The sequence below is a fragment of the Pongo abelii genome, chromosome 8 (assembly GCF_028885655.2).
Source record: "Pongo abelii isolate AG06213 chromosome 8, NHGRI_mPonAbe1-v2.0_pri, whole genome shotgun sequence".
NCBI classification, from domain to species: Eukaryota; Metazoa; Chordata; class Mammalia; order Primates; family Hominidae; genus Pongo; species Pongo abelii.
Genome location: NC_071993.2, coordinates 102808270 through 102828134, shown reverse-complemented (window position 1 = coordinate 102828134; position 19865 = coordinate 102808270). Strand labels below are relative to the sequence as shown.

Genomic DNA, 19865 nt, shown 5'->3' with positions numbered 1-19865 from the left:
AAACCTCTTTTTGTTACCAGTCTCAGGTATGTCTTTATCAGCAGCATGAAAACGGACTAATAGTACCAGTAGAGTGGGGCATTGCTGAAAAGATACCCGAAAATGTGGAAGCAACTTTGGAACTGGGTGTTGAAATAATCTGGAGGGCTCAGAAGAAGATAGGAAAATGTGGGAAAGTTTGGAACCTCCTAGAGACTTGTGAATGGCATTGACAAAAATACTGATAGTGATATGAACAATAAGGTCCAGGCTGAGGTGGTCTCAGATGGAGATGAAGACCTTGTTGGGAACTGGAGTAAAGGTGACGCTTGTTATGTTTTAGCAAGGAGACTGGCAGCATTTCACCCCTGCCCTAGAGATTTGTGGAACTTTAAGCTTGAGAGAGATGATTTAGGGTATCTGGTGGAATAAATTTCTAAGCCGCAAAGCATTCAAAAGGTGACTTGGGTGCTGTTAAAAACATTCTTTTTTAAAAGGGAAACAAGAACATAAAAGTGGAAAATTTGCAGCCTGATGCAGTAGGAAAGAAAAACCCATTTTTTTTTAAGAAGAAATTCAAGCTGGCTGCAGAAATTTGCATAAGCAGCAAGGAGCCTAATGTTAATCCCCAAGACCATGGGGAAAATGTCTCCAGGTCATGTCAGAGACCTTCATGGCAGCCCCTCCCATCACAGGCCCAGAGGCCCAGGAGGAAAAAGTGGTTTTGTGGGCTGGGCCCAGGGTGTCTGTGCTGTGTGCAGCCTAGGGACTTGGTGTCCCTAGGACTTGGTGTCCCTGGGACTGTGTCCCAGCTGCTCCAGCCATGGCTGAAAGAAGCCAACATAGAGCTTGGGCTGTGGCTTCAGAGGTTAGAGGCCCCAAGCATTGGCAGCTTCCATGTGATGTTGAGCCTGCGGGTGCACAGATGTCAAGAATTGAGATTTGAGAACCTCTGCCTAGATTTCAGAAGATATATGGAAACACCTGGATGTCCAGGCAAAAGTTTGCTGCAGGGGCAGAGAACCTCATGGAGAACCTCTCCTAGGGCAGTGTGGAAGGGAAATGTGGGGCAGAGCCCCCACACAGAGTCCCTACTGGGGCACTGCCTAGTGGAGCTGTGAGAAGAAGTCCACAGTCCCAGAATGGTAGACCCCAGAATGGTAGATCAACCACCAACTTGCATCTTGTGCCTGGAAAAGCCACAGATACTCAACATCAGCCTGAGAAAGCAGCCAGGAGGGAGGCTGTACTCTGCAAAGCCACAGGGGCGGAGCTGCCCAAGACCATGGGAACCTATCTCTTGCATCAGCGTGACCTGAATGTGAGACATGGAGTCAAAGGAGATCATTATGGAGCTTTAAAATTTGACTGCCCCACTGGATTTCAGACTTGCACGGACCCTGTAACCCCTTTGTTTTGGCCAATTTCTCTCATTTGGAACAGCTGTATTTACCCAATACCTGTACCCCCCCCCCCATTGTATCTAGGAGGTAACTAGCTTGCTTTTACAGGCTTGTAAGTGGAAGGGACTTGCCTTGTCTCAGATGAGACTTTGGACTGTGGACTTTGGGGTTAATGCTGAAATGAGTTAAGACTTTGGGGAACTGTTGGGAAGGAATGATTGGTTTTGAAATGTGAGGATTATGAAATTTGGAGGAGCCCAGGGCAGAATGATATGGTTTGGCTGTGTCCCCACCCAAATCTCAACTTGAATTGTATCTCCCAGAATTCTCACATGTTGTGGGAGGGACCCAGGGGGAGGTAATTGAATCATGGAGGCCAGTCTTTTCTGTGCTATTCTCATGATAATAAGTCCCACAAGATCTGATGGGTTTATCAAGAGTTTCTGCTTTTGCTTCTTCCTCATTTTTCTCTTGATGCCACCATGTAAGAAGTACCTTTTGCCTCCCACCTGATTTTGAGGCCTCCCCAGCCATGTGGAACTGTAAGTCCAATTAAACCCTTTTTATTCCCAGTCTCAGATATGTCTTTATCAGCAGCATGGAAACGAACTAATACAATCATAGTTTTTAAAAACCAATCTAAATTTAACTCTTGAACATAATTAGCTGTTTCATCCCTAGTAGAGTGACAGAAGGAAACATCCATAGTCAGGAATAATAAGAAACCAGCTAAACTTCTAAACCATTTTTAAAGGATGCGTGTGAGCTGGCATAACCTACCTGCTCTTTTCTATGGGCCTCTACTGAGAGCATGGAGGTCATACACCTAATACACTGAAGGCCAGGGCAAGAGAACTGGAAGAAATCCCTCTTAAGCACTCCAGGCCTTCACTGAGTGTGAGGTGCTGGTCCCCAAAGGCAGAGGGCAAGGCAAGGCAGAGAGGGATCTCCTGGGGCACAGACAACTGACAAAAGAAACACTTGGGTTGTTATATAAGAGGAGTGAGCTTTGTAAATGCCATGTTAGCTGGCCCGCTGTGGAACAGACTGCCTATGAATGACAGCAGTCAGGTAGTGGATGAACACTGATCTGAGAGCCTGTAAAAGAAACTCTTTGGAATGATAATGTCATCTAGACCTTTGATACTCAAAGTGTGATTCCTGGACAGATGTATTGGCTTTACCTGGCAGCTTGTTGGAAATGTAGAACCTCAGGCCTCACCCCAGACCTACTGAATTATTTATATTAATTAAAATTAAATAATTTTTATTTCAAGAAAATCCCTGGGTAATTTGTATGTACATTAAATTTTGAGATGCATGATCTTTTAAGGTTCATACTAATCCTTAAAATTCTGTTTTAATAATGTGTACAATGAAGTGCTGCATGGCAAACTACACAGAAACTAAAGGCATGTTCCAAAAAGGAAAAGTTCGATGTGGCTAGAGGACTAAAAGCTTCATCAGGGAACCAGGAGTTGGGCTGGTTCTTAAAACCTGGAGGAAGAAGATGGTCACATCAAGAGATAAATAGAATGAAGCAGAACTAGTGGTGCGGACCAGCTCGCCAGCAACAGAAGGGTTTGTAGTCGGCCTGGCAGTGGACAGGGAGGTTGGCTAGAACTATTACCTTAGGTCCTGCTAAAATATCCCTGAATCCAACTTTTCAGAAAGAAATAGGTAACATATTTTGCACCAAGAAGCTTCACCCAGACACTGAACAGAATGGTCTCAGTGCACTAATGGAGGCTCAGGTAAAGGGTTGTGGTAGCACAAGGAAGAGACATTCTGACTTGGAGATTTGGAGAAGGCTTCACAAATGAAGGGGCATTTGAACTGAGCTTTGAAGGTGCAAGAGTATTCCAAGTTGAGAAGACAACCTGAGTGGTGTTGGGTGAACAGTCATTCTACCTGGCTGTAGTGTAGTGTAGTGTAGTGTAGTGTAGGAAACATCAGAGGAGTGGAGTGGGATGTGAGCCTGGAGAGAGCTGACAGCCATGGATCATTGAAAGCCTTGAATGTCTGCTGGGGAGGTTGACTTTATTTTGTAGGCAATGGACCACCGGTGGTTTTAGTTGAGGAGCAATGAAGTTAAGCCTGTACTTTGCAAAGATTAATCTAGCAGCAACAGATTGGAAGCAACACCACCATTCCTGGTATCAGTCCAGGTGAAATATATTACAGATCTTTACTGGAGCAATAACAGTAATATTAGAAGGAGAAATAAAAAAGAAAAATATTGCACAGGAAGAATGGGGAGGTCCCAGTGATGAAGCTGATCTTGGTTCGTTGAGGCAGGGGTGGCATTAATCATGTAAAACACAGGAGGAGGAACTGGGTTAGGAGTAATGATAGAGTTCAGTTTAGGTAATTGCAAATACACACTATTCCCTGACTAGCTCCCAAGACTTTTTCTTCCCTCTCTTCTTAGAACTTCATTAGAAGAGGTGATGTTATTTCTTAGATGAGGGTATCTTACTTACCTTTGACTAATACATGTTCTCTGATGAACTTTCCCATTCAACATACATGCAAAGGGGTTATAAAAATGAAAAGTCAACTCTAGTGCTGATGAGGGTGATCATCATCACTGATCATGGTGTCAGTTGATTATAGTGTCAATTTATAACTTAATTTATCTAAAATAGAGCAATGCAAAAGACATAGCAATCTTCACTTCAAATGAAGAGTCTTGAATGCCACTTTTCTAAAGAGAAGGCTCATGGAGGCACCTCTCTCTTCACTATTGAAAAATCCATTATACCTGTGATAAAACTGATTGTGTTCAGTTGTGTTAGATTTGTATGCAAATAAAAAGTTGGGCAATTAGCTATACATTGTCCTAAACGTATAAAATAAGAAAAATAAATAGATGTATGGTTTCCTAGGACATCTACCAGTTTAGAATGCGAGGCTAATGTGGGAGCTGCCAGAGCATCCTGATTAAGGCTATGGAAAGAAGTTGCAGACTGATGATGTCTTAGAAGTAATGATATTTTTTAAAGATAATATTTCTTTGGTGAGATAAACAGATTATATTTTACAGTAAACACATTTTATATTTCAGTTAATAAGACACTGTATATTAAATAATTGCGTTTAATGCTTCACTTTTTTCCTGTGTTAAAATTAATCACTCATGGCCTTGGCCATATGACTTTGCCATTCCTCCCACTGTTTTTCTAACTTGTTTATATTTTATTGAGCTTGCTCATATGACTTACAATAGCCTGTGACGGAAGTGACAGGAGACCCCATCCTGACCAAGGCCTTAAGAGGCATCCTAGTTTCCTCTCACCTTCACGAGCCTCTGCGGGGTTCATCATGAGAACATATCCCTAGAAACCACTAGACAAGGAGAACAACAGGTATATGGAATAGGTCTGATCCACCCTTACCACCTGAAGTAGAGCTGCCCAGCTGGCTTGCAGACTCACAAACATGAAAATCAGTGTTTATTGCAGCAATTCATGAAACTCTGAGGCTGTTATAAAAAGTAAAGAACCTAATACAAATGGAAAGAAACATGGTTAGTAAGCAAAGCTAGTTATGAGCAACTGTCATGTTCTAACAGTTGGAATTTGAATCAGAGCAACTATTGGTATTTGAATCAGAGAGGGGCCAGACCAGTTTGGGTGAAACTCAGTTCATCTTTTAAACTGACAATAAAGGGAATATATTTTCATAGTAATTTTATCATTATGTGGCAAACTTTGTTCTGTGAGCTATTAAAATATTCATCTTGGCCAGGTGCAGTGGCTTACACCTGTAATCTCAACACTTTGGGAGGCCAAGCCAGGAGGATTGCTTGAGGCCAGGAGTTTGAGACCAGCCTGGACAACATAGGAAAACCCTGTCTCTGCAGAAAAAAAAAATAGCTAGACATAGTGGTGCACACCTGTAGTCCTAGCTACTTAGGTGCACACCTGTAGCCTTGCTTGAGCCTGGGAGGTCGAGGCTGCAGTGAGCCATGATCATGCCACTGCATTCCAGCCTGGGCAACAGAGCAAGACTAGCTCCAAAAAAAAAAATCATCTTTATTTTAATATTCAAATTTACATTTTGAGTATGGAATGTAAGCATCAAGAATTATCTTTAAATCCAGATGAAACTTTCCCAAGGTCTCTCGTCATGCATCTTGGACTGAATAACAGGCATCCCTGCCTTCAAATCTTCATGGGAAGGCAACAAAACCTGAAGAATACAACCTAGGATCTCAAAAGCTTTTTTAGGAATAATGTCATGTATAATAAATAATAGCAAGAATGTTACAGCATCTATAGCTCTTTAAACTACCTTCCAAGGGAAAGACAATGAGGGCTTAGTTCCTGTGTCTTTTAAACTTTAACTTTATGTGTATTTTTTTGGACATGTGCTGTCCAGTATGGTAGCTACAAGCCACATGTGAGGTGAACACACAGCTAGTCCTAATTAAGATGTGCTGTAAATGTAATAGACACAAAATATTTTGAAAACTTAGTATGTGAAAAATATTAACAATTTTTATATTGATTCCTTGATAGTATTTTGGATTTAGTTGCTTTCTTAAAACTCTCCTGTGTTACCCAGTTTGAGTGTACCATACCATCCGTCTCTTGCAGGGACCTTGACTGATAACATTAAAACGAAGTGTAATTTTAAAAACTTTTATTTATATATTTCTTATTAAGAATTGGATGAATTGAAACTTTTATATTTTCTTTCTCTTTCTGTCACACAGAAAGCCTAATTAAGTAGTATTATTCTTTTGTCTACAGAAGTAACCAGTTCTGGCCAGGCATGGTGGCTCACTCCTGTAATCCCAGCACTTTGGGAGCCCAAGGCAAGTGGATCACCTGAGATTGGTAGTTTGAGACCAGCCTGGCCAACATGGTGAAACCCTGTCTTTACTAAAAATACAAAAATTAGCCGGGTGTGGTGGTGGGCACCTGCAATCCCAGCTACTCAGGAGGCTGAGGCAGGAGAATTGCTTGAACCCAGGAGGTGGAGGTTGCAGTGAGCCGAGATAGCACCACTGCACTCCAGCCTGGGCAACAGAGTGAGACTCTGTCTCAAAAAAAAAAAAAAAAAAAAAAAAAAAAAGTAACGACTTCTGCTGATCTTTTTTCTCCCCTATAGGTTCATAGAAAAAAAACTCCCACCTTATAAAGGAACCTTTAAAATGTTCCTCATAAAGGAACAGGGTTAGCAGAACCAAGTTTTGAGTCCTGGGTGAAAATCCAGGGGAGAATGGTAATCATTTATAACCAATGGCCAATCCAATATTAAAATTAGTTAACAGTGACCCATCTTATTTCACCTACCCCACCCAGAGTGGCCCAAAGCAGATTGCTGGATCTGCCTCTAAACCAACCTTCCCTCCAAAAGAATTGGGGTGAGGTTGTGTCTGCTGATTGTCTCCATAATTTGAGATTTTAACAAGTGGAGTTTGGCCCCCAAATATCTTAAAGGATTTTTTTTTTTTTTTGGCGTCTCTGGGGAGGAGGAGATTGGACGTAGGCAACCAAACAGGAATGGAATAAGAAAAGATTTGTGTTCTCTGAAGGAGACTTGTGAAGTCTAATTCCAACTTGCTGAGGGAAAGTGTTTAGAAAAGAAAAAGCAATAGGCTTCAACCAGAATACCTGAGTTGGGGTATCTGCTCTGCCATGTAGTAGTTTGTGTGACCCTCATTTGTAAAATGGAAATACTATTTACACTCTTATGGGTTGTTGTGAGGGTCAGAATAGATTGTGTGCATGACAGTGCTTTGTATACGCAGACAGAAGGAAAAAAGGGGCTGTTATTGGCTCAACTTATTTGACCTTTATTTTCATCCTCATCAGCCACTATTTGATGTCAATCTACTATGCTGTGAGCAAACATTAAAATTAGGAAGCCAGGGGTATGGGAACCACTGATTAGCATCATATGCCACATGTGCTTCCATCCAAAGCACATGAACAGAACGATATTAAATTACAAGCCTATCAGGAACAGACCAGCTTTCTGCCTCCCTTTCTATGAATACCATGTCCCATGAACCTTGTATTCGTGTGGAGTTTTAAGTGCATGCTTGGAAGTTATGAGGAGACAGCCTGGTATGTTCGGGAAAGAAAATAATGGTTAGGTGGATGGCAGGCTTTGGCTCAGCCATTTGGGCAAATGACTTAACCTCTTTGAACCTCAGCTTCTGTTTCTATGAAGTGGGATGGTAATACCTACCTTCTTCTGATTGTTGTGAGGATTAAATGAGAAGATGAATGTAATACCCTTGAGTACACAGCGTGGTACACCACAAATGCTCAACCAACAGCAGTGATGGCAGTATAGGCAACTACCACTAGAAAGAATTTGAACATGTCCCAATTCAAATTTTGATTCCTAATCAAGATCTAGTGAATTTAACTCTAAGTAGCAGAAAAGAAGATTAAGATTTACTTCCCACAGCTTTATTAAGTTTTTATATTCACCTGGCTGTTGTCAAAAGTGACTTGTTCATTCAAGAGATATGGGGACATTTGGCTTCTGGTTTGTGTGAGAGCTTTTCTTTCCCCATCAGCTCAACAGTCAGTCCCCAGATCTAGAGATGCAGAGCTTGGGACAAGGTCAGAATGAAACATCACCAGTCAATCCTGCTCAACAGGTAACTCTTGCAGCAATCCTTAAGGAAAAGGGTACAGGGTCTCTTCATGTTTCCATGGTAAGGTCCATAGCTGCTGCTTCATAGAATAAGCAAACAAAGCCCATGTTGTGTGATGGGTGGCAACACTTTCAGACTTGGATCCTGCGTATTCTGATGTGTAAAGTCCATGATAGGGCAAAAGCATGCCACTCCACACTAATACTGCCCTCTCACTAAATTAAACCTTGGAAAAATAATATGTGGCTTGGCTTTAAAACTCAGTGAACTATCTTTATGGTACAGTTGGTTTCCATAGCTGTAAACACAAAAGATCTATGGTTTCTGCCTACCCAGGATAGTCTTGTCTCTAGACAATTTCTTGATGATGCAAATGTTCTGGGACTAAATAGTGGTGATGGTGTGGTGGCACAACACTGTGAATGTACTAAATGTCACTGATTTGTACATATTTAATATGAATTAAATGTTAAAATGGTGAATTACATTTATGTATATTTTACCATAATAAAAATATGCATTGGAAGATGCATTTTTTGTGACCCTGAGTGGTAACTGTATTTTTCTTAGTGACATGTATATACCACCTACCACATAGTAAGCCCTGATGTTTGAATGCATATATGTACATCTGCTTTTTGCAAATCTCAGGTCCGAGTGTTCCACTCTGTAGCATTTGGGTATCACCTAGGAATATGTGATTTATTGACATCCCTGCTTTGGGTGGGATTGAGAACTGTATTGACTGCATGAGCACATATATTTCCTTATAAAACTCTTTGGCTTTAGCACATATTTTCCTACTGTAGAAAATTCTCCTACCCACAGAGCAGGCTGGGAATGGAATGTGTGTCTGCCTTCTCCAAAGGCATCATATGGCTTTCTTAATGGATGGCAAACAGGAGAGAGAAAGGGGTTCTTAAAGAGTACAACTGAACCAGTTCCTGAGATTCTTCTTTCAGCCAGCTCAGCCTCCTATCACAGGACTCAAGACTCTCAGTTCTTCTAGACAAAGTCAATATTGTTCTTTTATAAAGCAAAGATTATGAAAGGTGTCAGGTCTTTAAAACCTATACAAGCACAAAGTACAAAGGAGAAAGGTGTAGCTGGGAAAAACTCATGAAAGAGACAGTATCTGCTGGAAGTCCTTGAGGCAGAGGATGTTGAATACCTCCAAAAGAAAGCCTTCAGTAAAAGCCAAGGAAGCTTCACACTGGTCAAGACTGGCCCTGGCAAACAGGGAAGGATGGCCTTGAACACTGCGATGGAGGAAAATGCTCCCTGGACGATTTTTTTCCTCACTCCAGCCAGCATATTTCAGCTGCTCTTGCTATACCATATCTTTCCAGAAATACGAAGGCTTGTGAAACATAAGCAAGCCTATGATGGCCACTGTGAAAAGGACCAGGGAGAATAGAACCATGAGGAAGACATAGGTGGAGTGGGAGAGAGGTGTGGACAGTGGTTGCTCAGCTGGGATCATGTTGGTCAGGTTCAGCATGTAGCCCAAAGTCCAGCCGGCGTCGCTGCCCTGGATCTGCAAACAGTGGGGAAAGTCTGTTGTTTGTGGTTGGAGGAGTTAGAGGAGTTATCACCTAGGGCTTAGAATTATTGGATCATGCATTGGAAGAGTTCAAACAATATAAATCACTGGCTGGGCACAGTGGCTCATGCCTGTAAATCTCAGCACTTTGGGAGGCCAAGGAGGGAGGATCACTTGAGGCCAGGAGTTTGAGACTAGCCTGGGCAACATAGTGAGACCCTGTCTCTCCAAAAAATAAAATTAGCTGGGCACGGTGGAACATGTCTGTAGTCTCAGCTATTTGGGAGCCTGGGTGGGGAGGATCATTTAATCCCAGGAGTTTGAGGCTTCAGTGAGCTGTGATCATACCACTGCACTCCAGCCTGGGTGACAGGGTGAGACCATGTCTCTTAAAAAAAAGTATATACACACACATACATCATGACTACCTCGTGTGTCAGTCCTAAATTTGACATAGGTATAATCTTTCAAACAAAATAAACTGCTGGAATTAAAGGAAGTCTGGAATATTATAACAAGGAAAAGATTTAAGTTTGAATTAGCAAGATCAGCACTGACAAGAGTGTAAGGACACTGTTATCCTCAGGCGTGCTACAGCCCTCTGTCTCAATGCTTTGTTTTGCTTGAAATCACCATATTTAATACAGGGGGTAAAATGTTTTCCCCACTAGTGAGCATGGGCTTAAAAAGGTAGAGACACACTGCTCCGGGTATTTTTGGTCGAGCATGAGTCGCTCAGCTGGGTTCTCTATTCCTGGATACCTGCAGGTGGCGCTATGGTAAAGCACAGCATTGAGGTTGCTTCTTCCGGACTCACGCTAAGCCTGGCTTCTAAACAACGGTCTCATCATTCACAGCCACTCAGTCCCCTTCTTCACACAGAGCTTTCAGATAGGTCAACCTTGAAGTAATAACCAACAAGGATGATGAAACCATGATCATACTTTCCCAGCTTATGGAAGGGGCCTTTCAGAGGGCTGCTGAAGTCAGCACACAGAGTCACTGTAGCTGCTGAAATGCTGTTACTTTAATATATCTCATTTTGTGTTTTGTTTTGTAAGGAATTAGTCACTGTTATGTGGGAAGGTGCAACTGAAAATGCAAGTAGCTGTCCTTAGAGAGGATGCTCACAGTGAGCCAACAGACCCAGGAGGGCTTGACACACAATGCCAGGGTTTGAAGCAGAATGGCAGAACAGGACATCAAGCCAAAGCTACACCAGGCTGACTCCCCCCTCTTTCAAGCCCCAAACTGCTTCAGTCATTACCACCGAACCCCAACCTCCCCCCAGCCCAACAGGCCCCCAAATTACCTTGCCAATGAAATGGATGTGCTCCCAGGAATCAGCTGTGAAATGATAGCCTTGCAGAAGGAGGGAGAGAATGTAGGTACCAGAAAAGCAGTATTCACTCAGGTACTTCTCCTTTACTCCAGCGTAAGATGTTTTTATCTACAAGTGAAGTGAGGAGGAGATCATACTTGTACGATAGGCACCTCTCTGTGGGCCTCTTTTTCTCTACTAGCCCTGATGAAGAGAGGGGAAAGCCCCAGCTCCAGTGCACCTGAAGGTTGGCCTCTTCCAGAGGGCTTTGGGGGTGGTGCAGCACTCCTTCAGTGGGAGCAGGGTTTTATAGTTTAGGGTCTCTTAAGCAAGCTTTTCCTGCACAGGCTTCCATGAGATAATAATAGGTCCTCCAGGAAAAAAGTAGTTCCTGTGGTCTAGTAGGTTCGGAAACACTAAATTTCAGTACCTCTGTTCATGCCCTAGACTTTGTTTAATCTGAGTTTTCTATATGCTCTTGACCAGAGCCTTTGGCCCACAGCCATAAAAAGCCTTACCACTCACTTTAGTCCCTGGACTGGCAGCATCAGCATCACTTGGGAGCTGGTTAGTCCTCATCCTAAAACTACCAGTTCAGAATCTGCATTCCAATATGATTCCCAGGTGATTCATGTGCACAGTAAAGTTTGAGAAACACAGCTCTGGACACGGTTTAGGCAGCATTTTGCTGAGGACTGCTAGCACTGCCAACATCTCACCTTCTATCTTCTAATGTCTTTTTTTGCATCTGAGTCAGGCAAAGTGGTTGTTCCCTTGAGTCCTTCCTATGTTTACTCATCCTACTCCCTACTAAAAATATTAAGAGCTGCTTGCCATCCCTTGCCCTTACCTAGCCTAGCTGTTGTGAATATACACCCAGATACCCACAGCCTGCTCTGCAACTCTCCTGCCCTCAATTTGAGGACAACAGGCCAGGACCTCTCTAGTTCAGCCTGGACTTCTGTCTGCTGCCCCATTCCTCAGCCCTTCAGATAGGCATTCCCTCCTGGACACCCTTGGCAGAGAGAGAACATTTGTTACGCATGCATCATGTACCATCTGGAACTATGCCAGATGTTTTATATGTAGTATTTCCTGGATGCCTAAACCACACCCCTCTTTTCCCAAATTTCTCTCCCTTCTGTGGGTCCTAACCCATATGCAAATCCTAACCGCTGGCTGGGGTCTGTTTCTCACTTGGTTCTTGCCTGTCCCCAGTTTCTGGAAGGATAAGTCCATGACTAGACTGCCTTGTCTTGCTCTGATGAAATTCTTAGAATGACCCAGCTTGGAGCTTGTCTTTTCAGCACAGTTCTGGAAATTATCCTTTGATTGATTCCTCTGCATGTGACATCCTCTTGAGACCTTGGTGTGGACATCAGTTGGCATTGCCTGTCCAGGTTCCTACCCCTTCCTTTCAGTCACTGCATTCTGCTTTCCCTTTGTGAAAAGACCTCCTCCCCTATTGAAGTAGTCTTGGGCCTGTCAATTGAAGGATGCCTATGGGACACAAAATCCCAAGAATCTACTTAGGTCCAACTTGAAAGTGCTGAGCCCCTGTAGGTCCTTGAAGCCTGGCCTATCCCATGTGGGGGGCTGGGAGATGCCATTTTGGCCTAATTTCCCTGAATTCTTTAATACTCCTAATCCCCTCCTCCTTCTGGAAATCTGTACATTGGCTGTGCAGTCTGGCCTCCTGAAGGTTATGATAGTAGCCAAAAATATAGAAGCCAAAAAGGCATCCACCTTCTTCATCAATCCAGAATTGATCATGCTCATGCCTGTGGGTGGAGCACTATGTGCTCTCCAAATTGGGAGGGGAAGTCTACTCTCTTCTCTCCTCTCTCTCCCACCTTCCCCTCTCTCTTCTCTCCTTTCTATTCCCAGGGCAGTGGAACATGACGAGGTTCTCTTCCCTTCATGGATATCCTCTTTCTGCCCTCCACATAAAGGGGCATTGACGGATCTTCAAGAATGGGATGCCTTTCCCTAGAAAGGCTAAATATTCATGCGGCTGAATGTGAGGATCCAGAGTACACTGAAATATAACTGGTCATCAGTACACATAGAATCTGATCACATTGTTCACTTGGGCTGACCAGATCTTGGATGACCAGATTTTCAGAGTAGAAGATTGGCTGTGTTCCGGCTGCTGAAAGATTCTACTAGCCCTCTAATGAAGCTGCCAGAAGACAACCATGGAGTCTCCCTTCCACTCACTCTCCTGGTCTGTCCACTTCAGAGACCCAGTGGCTTCAGGCACCTGACTGAGTGTCAGCAGGCGTGGTTTGCATTTTATTTCCCTTGCCAAAGCAGGGGAAGGCAGCATGATAGGATATGCATAAAGCACAGAAAGCAAATGTCCACCACTGTCAACACATAGTACATGCTTAAACATTGTTAATTATCTCTCTACCAAAGGTGTTTAGGAGGAACATTCCCAAACACAAGCCATACTGGAGTAGCAGTCCATGATGAAGTTAGGAGGGAAAGAAGAAAGAGTCACCTTCTAACAATGTACTTGACAAAACTATGCTTTCTACCTGGGTGGACGATGCAGCTTGGGAAAGTGAACCCTGGGTCATAACATCCACCTCAATGCTGTAGGCTCTGGGTGAAGACAGGGGTCTAACCCTGCAACCCCTTCCCCAAATGCTTCAGGAATTCTCCCAAATGCAGGCCCTTCTTAGCTTACTTCCAGGGCCTCTGAACAATTCCCCACATGACTTACCTGAGCAGAACTACAGGTCTAAATATAAGCATTCCCAGCCTAACATAATCTTATGAAGTAAAAAATGAGATGTGGATAAGAGAGGAAACCTGACAGACTTTTTTTTTTTTTTTTAATTTTTGAGATGGAGTCTCACTCTGTCACCCAGGCTGGAGTGCAGTGGCACAATCTCGGCTCACTGCAAGCTCCGCCTCCCAGGTTCACGCCATTCTCCTGCCTCAGCCTCCTGAGTAGCTGGGACTACAGGTGCCTGCCACCACGCCTGGCTAATTTTTTTTGTATTTTTAGTAGAGATGGGGTTTCACCATGTTAGCCAGGATGAGAACTTTTAATCTAAACCAGAAGTAATTTTTTTTCAAAGAGCAGCCTAAATCTGCTTCCTCAGCAGCCACATGTAGGCCTGGTCTCAAATTGCCTCCACTCTAACATGCTTATCTTCCTCCACAGATCACCGCCAGATGCAAAAAACCACCGCTAAGCATTTTGTAAAGTGCTGAGACACATTTGAACAACTCTTGATGAAGGCCCTGACCACATTTCTTTCATGTTCTAGACAAAATACCTGGAGAGAATGGCAAGCTTCCAGGCTCTTGCTCAGCCTTTCTTCCCCCTTGTCAGCGCAGTCAGGGATAAGCATCTATTTTTAATTAATAGTATTTCTTAAGAATGAAAACACCATTCACTTTTGCAACTGTCAACTTAAGTACAGCTGCTGTTTTGAGCTATGTCTTTTATAATCAGAGTGGATTCCATACCTCTCATCCCTGGATTTTCATCTTGTGGCACTGGATGTTGAATGGCTCAGTGCCTCTGATAAGAAAAAAATTGTGCTTCAAGTTTATGAATAAGTAGGAGATATCTTGGACCTGGGAAATGGAGAGGATTTTACCGCAATCGTATCTGTGGCAGACTCTGCAGATTGCCTGTTTCTTGCTAACAGAACTCTGATTTGGGGACTGAGGAGGAGAGTGGGCCACAATGTGCCCAGCTCGAGGCAGTAGCTCATGATAGGTCTAAGCTCTAAGCCGGTCACAAAATTCTGCACCTGGTTTTCCCAGTCAATCCTGGCCATTGAGATATAAGGGGAAGACTGCTGAGTCTGGGATAGCTTTTGCTTTCTTGTAAAAAGGAACAGATGTATCTGGTTCTACCCCTTTTCTGACATTTCTGAACATGGCTGTGATGCCTGAAGCCACAGCCACCATCTTGTGTCCATGAAGAAACAGGCACAACAGCAGAGCTGAAGAAGCAATGGCTGAGATAGAGCAGAGCTGCTGACCCCATGCCAGCAGCTGCCTACTGCCAGACTTTGTATTAGGTGAGAAAAATATAAGATCTTATTTAAGCCACTGGATGTCAAGTTATCAAGGAATGCTGATAAATTCATTCCTGAGTCCACCATCTGGTCTTCTCTCACACATTTGCTGGATCTTGGACAAACCAGCAGGAGTTTCAGAGCAGACTCACATCCTCTGCATCAGCGAGAGCACAGGGCACTCATGCTGTTAGAGCTGCTGTGCCTAGTCACTTACCTCCTCCCAAGGCTGAGAGCAGAACTTTTTCATCATCTCAGTCACCTTTTCCTGAGAGACTTTCTCTGATGTCAAGTTTAAAAACTTCATCACAAAGTAAAAAGCTGAAAATGCCTACAAGAGAAAATTGCAGTTTTAGGCTGTGTTCCACACAGAGGGATGCCAACTTGCTCTCCTAAAGCCCGCATCCCTTGTGCAGGTGCCTGGAAAGTTCTGCTGAGTAAATTAACACACAAAGTGATATTGCAGGCCCAAGAGCTGTTTCCTTCCTGAAAGAGGAGCCACTTTGCTGCTGACACACATTTCTAAGCCACCTGGCAGTTACTTTTCTCCATAATTGTAATAGAAGAGTCAGGGAGAGAGAAAAATGGGGAAAGAGAATAAGAAAAGAGAGAGAAAGGGGTTGCAAAAATCCCATTTAAAAATACTATGTACTACATATGAATGTTTAATAAATATAAAAAACTGGAAAATTCTATACAATACTATATTGAGTTATCTCTGAGTAGCAAAATTGGTTTTTTCCCCTTGTGCTTATTTTTTGCCTATTTTCTATAATGAATATGTACTGCTTTCCTTTAAAAAATCCATCTTTATTCAACAAATATTTATTACAGGTCTACTATGGTCTAGGTACTATTTTAGACACAACTGAAATTTTTTAAAAATCATTATCATCATCAAACATAAGAACTATAAAAAAGTTAAAAGTTCAAATCAGTAAAACAAAAAAAATTCTATTAAAATGACCTCTAAATTCTACTACTTAGTGACAACTGCTATTAAATATAGTATATAGGCTTCTAGCATTTTTCTCATTCTATGATACATATATAATGTTTATTATACTTCATACCACCCTGTAACTGCCTTTTTTACTCTTTTAATAGAGCATAATTTAAAAGGGAAAAAAATAATTGAGCAGAGCTTTCTAGATGAGGCAATTCAAAACCCAACTCTAGTGCTTTTCCTCCTTCCTACCCAAAAAGGTGCCAGTTTTTAGGGGGAAATCATGTTGGATATTAAAGGAGCACATCATTTGTTCATTCAGCAAACACACTGAGCTCTGTTTGCTAGACACTGTGCTGAGTCATAGTTTACTGAGATTATTTGGGGGGGGCATAAAGTTTTCCCTGTGGCAAACACGGTTAGATTGGGGATTATAATTTGCCTTCTGTAAAATTACTTAACTAGAAGTGAAAGTAGAAAGAAAATGTGATTCCCAAAGTGTAATCACGTAGGCAAAGAAACAGAGTTTTGGTAGGCAAAGAAACAGGAGGTAGGCAGAGATCCCACTGGGGGCTCACTGTGACTCAGAGATGAGGAAAAATATCCTCCACCAGGCAATTTCCTGCTGCAAACAGGCCGTATGCCTCAGTTCCAATTGACATAAACCCAATGCCAGCTTCTTAAAAGTTGCATTTTTCAATATTCTTATACATATATATCTAATAACATAAGTGTGAGCTATTAGTCCTTTTTAATAAATTTTCTTTTTTTTGGCTTGATTTTTTTTCGGCTTGATTTTTTTTCTTCCACTTTCAGTCCCAACAGGAGTTCATACTAACAACTTAATATGAAGCCTTCCATTTTTCCCATGCTCCTATAATCATATACAAACACACACATATAAAGGGTTTGTTTTAGAAATGAAATTTTAAACAGATTCTTCATCTTGCTTTTCTTAACAATCCTTTATAGAAATCCCTCCAAGTCAGCTGGGGCCACTCTAATGGCCACATAAGAGTCTACAGTGTAGATGTATCTTAATTTATTCAACAACTCTCTACTGGTAGATATTCTCCTGATTTTCAGCAATTTCTCCTATAAGCAATGGTATAAATACACATAGCCTCTGAACTGGTATGCTCATTCCTCTAGGAAGTCGAGTTCTGCAGAAACTGGAGAGCCTCCTATGCCCTGAAATCAGGAATTCCAGTACTTCCATTATCATTGTATCCCAGGTGCAGAAAAAGATCGTGGTATGGTCCTATTTCTGCCCTCTTAACCTAAGCCACTGTCATCTCGTGTGGACACTGTAATGGCCTCTTAATTAGTCTCCACATTAGCTTTCTGGTTCTAGTCCAACCCATCCTACAAACAGCAGTCACAGGAATCTTTTAAAAACAAATCTGATCATATCACTCCCCTGCTTAAAACCTTTGGTGGCTCCTAATTATACTTAGAATAAAAATCAAATCCTACAAGGTCTCTGAAAACCAGGCATGTTCTAGCCCTGCCCCCATGCCCACATACCCAGCCACCCTGGCTTTCAATCCCTGCCAAGCCTTTCCTCCCCTAGAACCTGTACACTTGCTATTCCCTCTGCTGGAATTCCCTGGACTTCCACTTCCCCTCCTTAGAGGGGTCTCTAGGACCCTCTGTTATCTGCTCTCACAGGACTGTCTCTTTCTTCCCAGCAGTTACTTTTTTTTTTTTTTTTTTTTTTGAGATGGAGTCTTGCTCTGTCGCCCAGGCTGGAGTGCAGTGGCGCGATCTCGGCTCACTGCAAGCTCCGCGTCCCGGTTCACGCCATTCTCCTACCTCAGCCTCCCGAGTAGCTGGGATTACAGGCGCCTGCCACCACACCCGGATAATTTGTATTTTTAGTAGAGACGGGGTTTCACCGCATTAGCCAGGATGGTCTCGATCTCCTAACCTCGTGATCCGCCCGCCTCGGCCTCCCAAAGTGCTGGGATTACAGGCATGAGCCACTGCGACCGGCCCCAGCAGTTCCTTTTGATTTGCAGCAGTCGGATTTGCCTTTGTTTGTGTTTCTGGTCTCATGTCTGCCTGCTTTCTAGAATGCCAGCTCTGTGATGGCAGGCATGGAATCTCCCTTGTTCTTGGTTGAATCTGCCCTCACTAACATGGCACTTGGCATATGTGAGTGCTCCGTAAATAAGTGGCAGAAAACTGCTCTCTCTCTAGTTCCTAAGGCACAACAATCTCTGTTAAATCTGGATAAATTTATATATGCTTGGATTCACATAGCTAATGCCTGGAAAAATTCTTCCTGTTTATTACAACTATTCCTCATTTTTCCTCTAGTGAACTGATGGTGGGGCGAGAGGGAGAGGAGACCTTTTAGTTTTTACTTTATGCTTTTTGTACAGTTTTTTTAATAATGAGCATGTAATAAAGCAATAATAAATATTTCCTTAAATTGTTACATTTCAAAAGACTTTCTGAAATTAGTCCTAGAGCTTTTTCTATTAGCAAAAGTCTCAATGAGGTAAGCATCTAGAAATTCTCTTGCTTTTGCTAAGTAGTGACATTTGCTTTATAAAGTAAGTACAAATTATAAAAAACAGATCAAGAAACAAAAAATTTCTGTGAGGTAGATTTAGCAACATATTGAGCCTTCAGTAGGATACATAGCGATCAATTTAGCAGGGCCTCCTGGTCCATGCCACCTCCAACCCCCCAAGACACTACATGCCATGGGCTCTTGAAAAATCTCCCATGACCTTCAGAAGCCTCCCTCTGGCATCTCAGAATCTTGCTCTTATTTATTTCTCAACACATGTTTTCCTATTCATTTCTTTTCCTTCAAAATAGAAATGTCTTTAAAATGCTGACTTACTCAAAAGAAACATGTTTATTATATAGAATTTAAATAATATAAGTTAAAAATGGAAGTCTCTTCTTAATCTAACCATCCTCTAGAGATGTACACATTTTAACAATTTACTGTTTAATATCTATAGCAAATAGATATGTAATAGAAAATAGTGAATATATATTTATATAATTATATATATGTATGTGTATATATATAACTTAAATATGATACTAGACAAAATTTTTTATAATACTGCTTTGTTTTACTTAATACATCATGTGTCTTTGCTGAAAATGCCATGATTTCATTCCTTTTTATGGCTGAGTAGTATTCCATAGTGTGTATACATACATTTATGTGTATATATATGTATATATACATACATATATATATACATACAAAGAAAATGTGATACACACACACACACATATATATATATATATATATATATACCACATTTTCTTTGTCCACTTGTTGATTGATGGGCATTTGGACTGGTTCCATATTTTTGCAATTGTGAATTGTGTTGCCGTGAACATGTGTGTGCAAGTGTCTTTTTCATATAATGACTTATTTTCCTCTGGGTAGATATCCAGTAGTGGGATTGCTGGATCAAATAGTAGTTCTACTTTTAGTTCCTTAAGGAGTCTCTATACTGTTTTCCATAGTGGTTGTACTGGTTTACATTCCCACCAGCAGTGCAAAAGTGTTCCCTTTACACCACATCCATGCCAACATCTATTATTTTTTGATTTTTAAATTATGGCCATTCTTGCAGGAGAGTAAGGTAGTGTCTCACTGTGGTTTTAATTTGCATTTCCCTGATAATTAGTGATGTTGAGCATTTTTTCATGTTTGTTGGCCATTTGTATGTCTTCTTTTAAGAATGGTCTAGCAAAATGAATGAATTGAAGCGAGAAGAGAAGTTTAGAGAAAAAAGAATAAAAAGAAACGGACAAAGCCTCCAAGAAATATGGGACTATGTGAAGAGACCAAATCTATGTCTGATTGGTGTACCTGAAAGTGACGGGGAGAATGGAACCAAGTTGGAAAACACTCTGCAGGATATTATCCAGGAGAACTTCCCCAATCTAGCAAGGCAGGCCAACATTCAAATTAAGGAAATACAGAGAACGCCACAAAGATACTCCTCGAGAAGAGCAACTCCA

At 41.9% G+C, this 19865-nt stretch overlaps 1 protein-coding gene across 5 annotated transcripts in view; it reads right to left on the bottom strand.

Moving 5' to 3' along the window:
- The window catches only part of ENTPD1 (ectonucleoside triphosphate diphosphohydrolase 1), a 194567-nt gene that overhangs the window by 1571 nt on the left and 173131 nt on the right, over positions 1-19865 (bottom strand). For 4 of the 5 annotated variants that reach the window (XM_054522681.2, XM_009245652.4, XM_024253482.3 and 1 more), the window contains 3 exons: positions 15132-15245; positions 10860-10997; positions 1958-9541 (listed from right to left, as the gene is read on the bottom strand). In XM_054522681.2, the coding sequence (XP_054378656.1) occupies positions 9335-9541; positions 10860-10997; positions 15132-15245 (459 nt within the window). In that variant the 3' untranslated portion in view covers positions 1958-9334. Of the gene's footprint in view, positions 1-1957; positions 9542-10859; positions 10998-15131; positions 15246-19865 lie in introns of those variants that run through there. The other variant, XM_063727675.1, reaches the window with a different exon arrangement.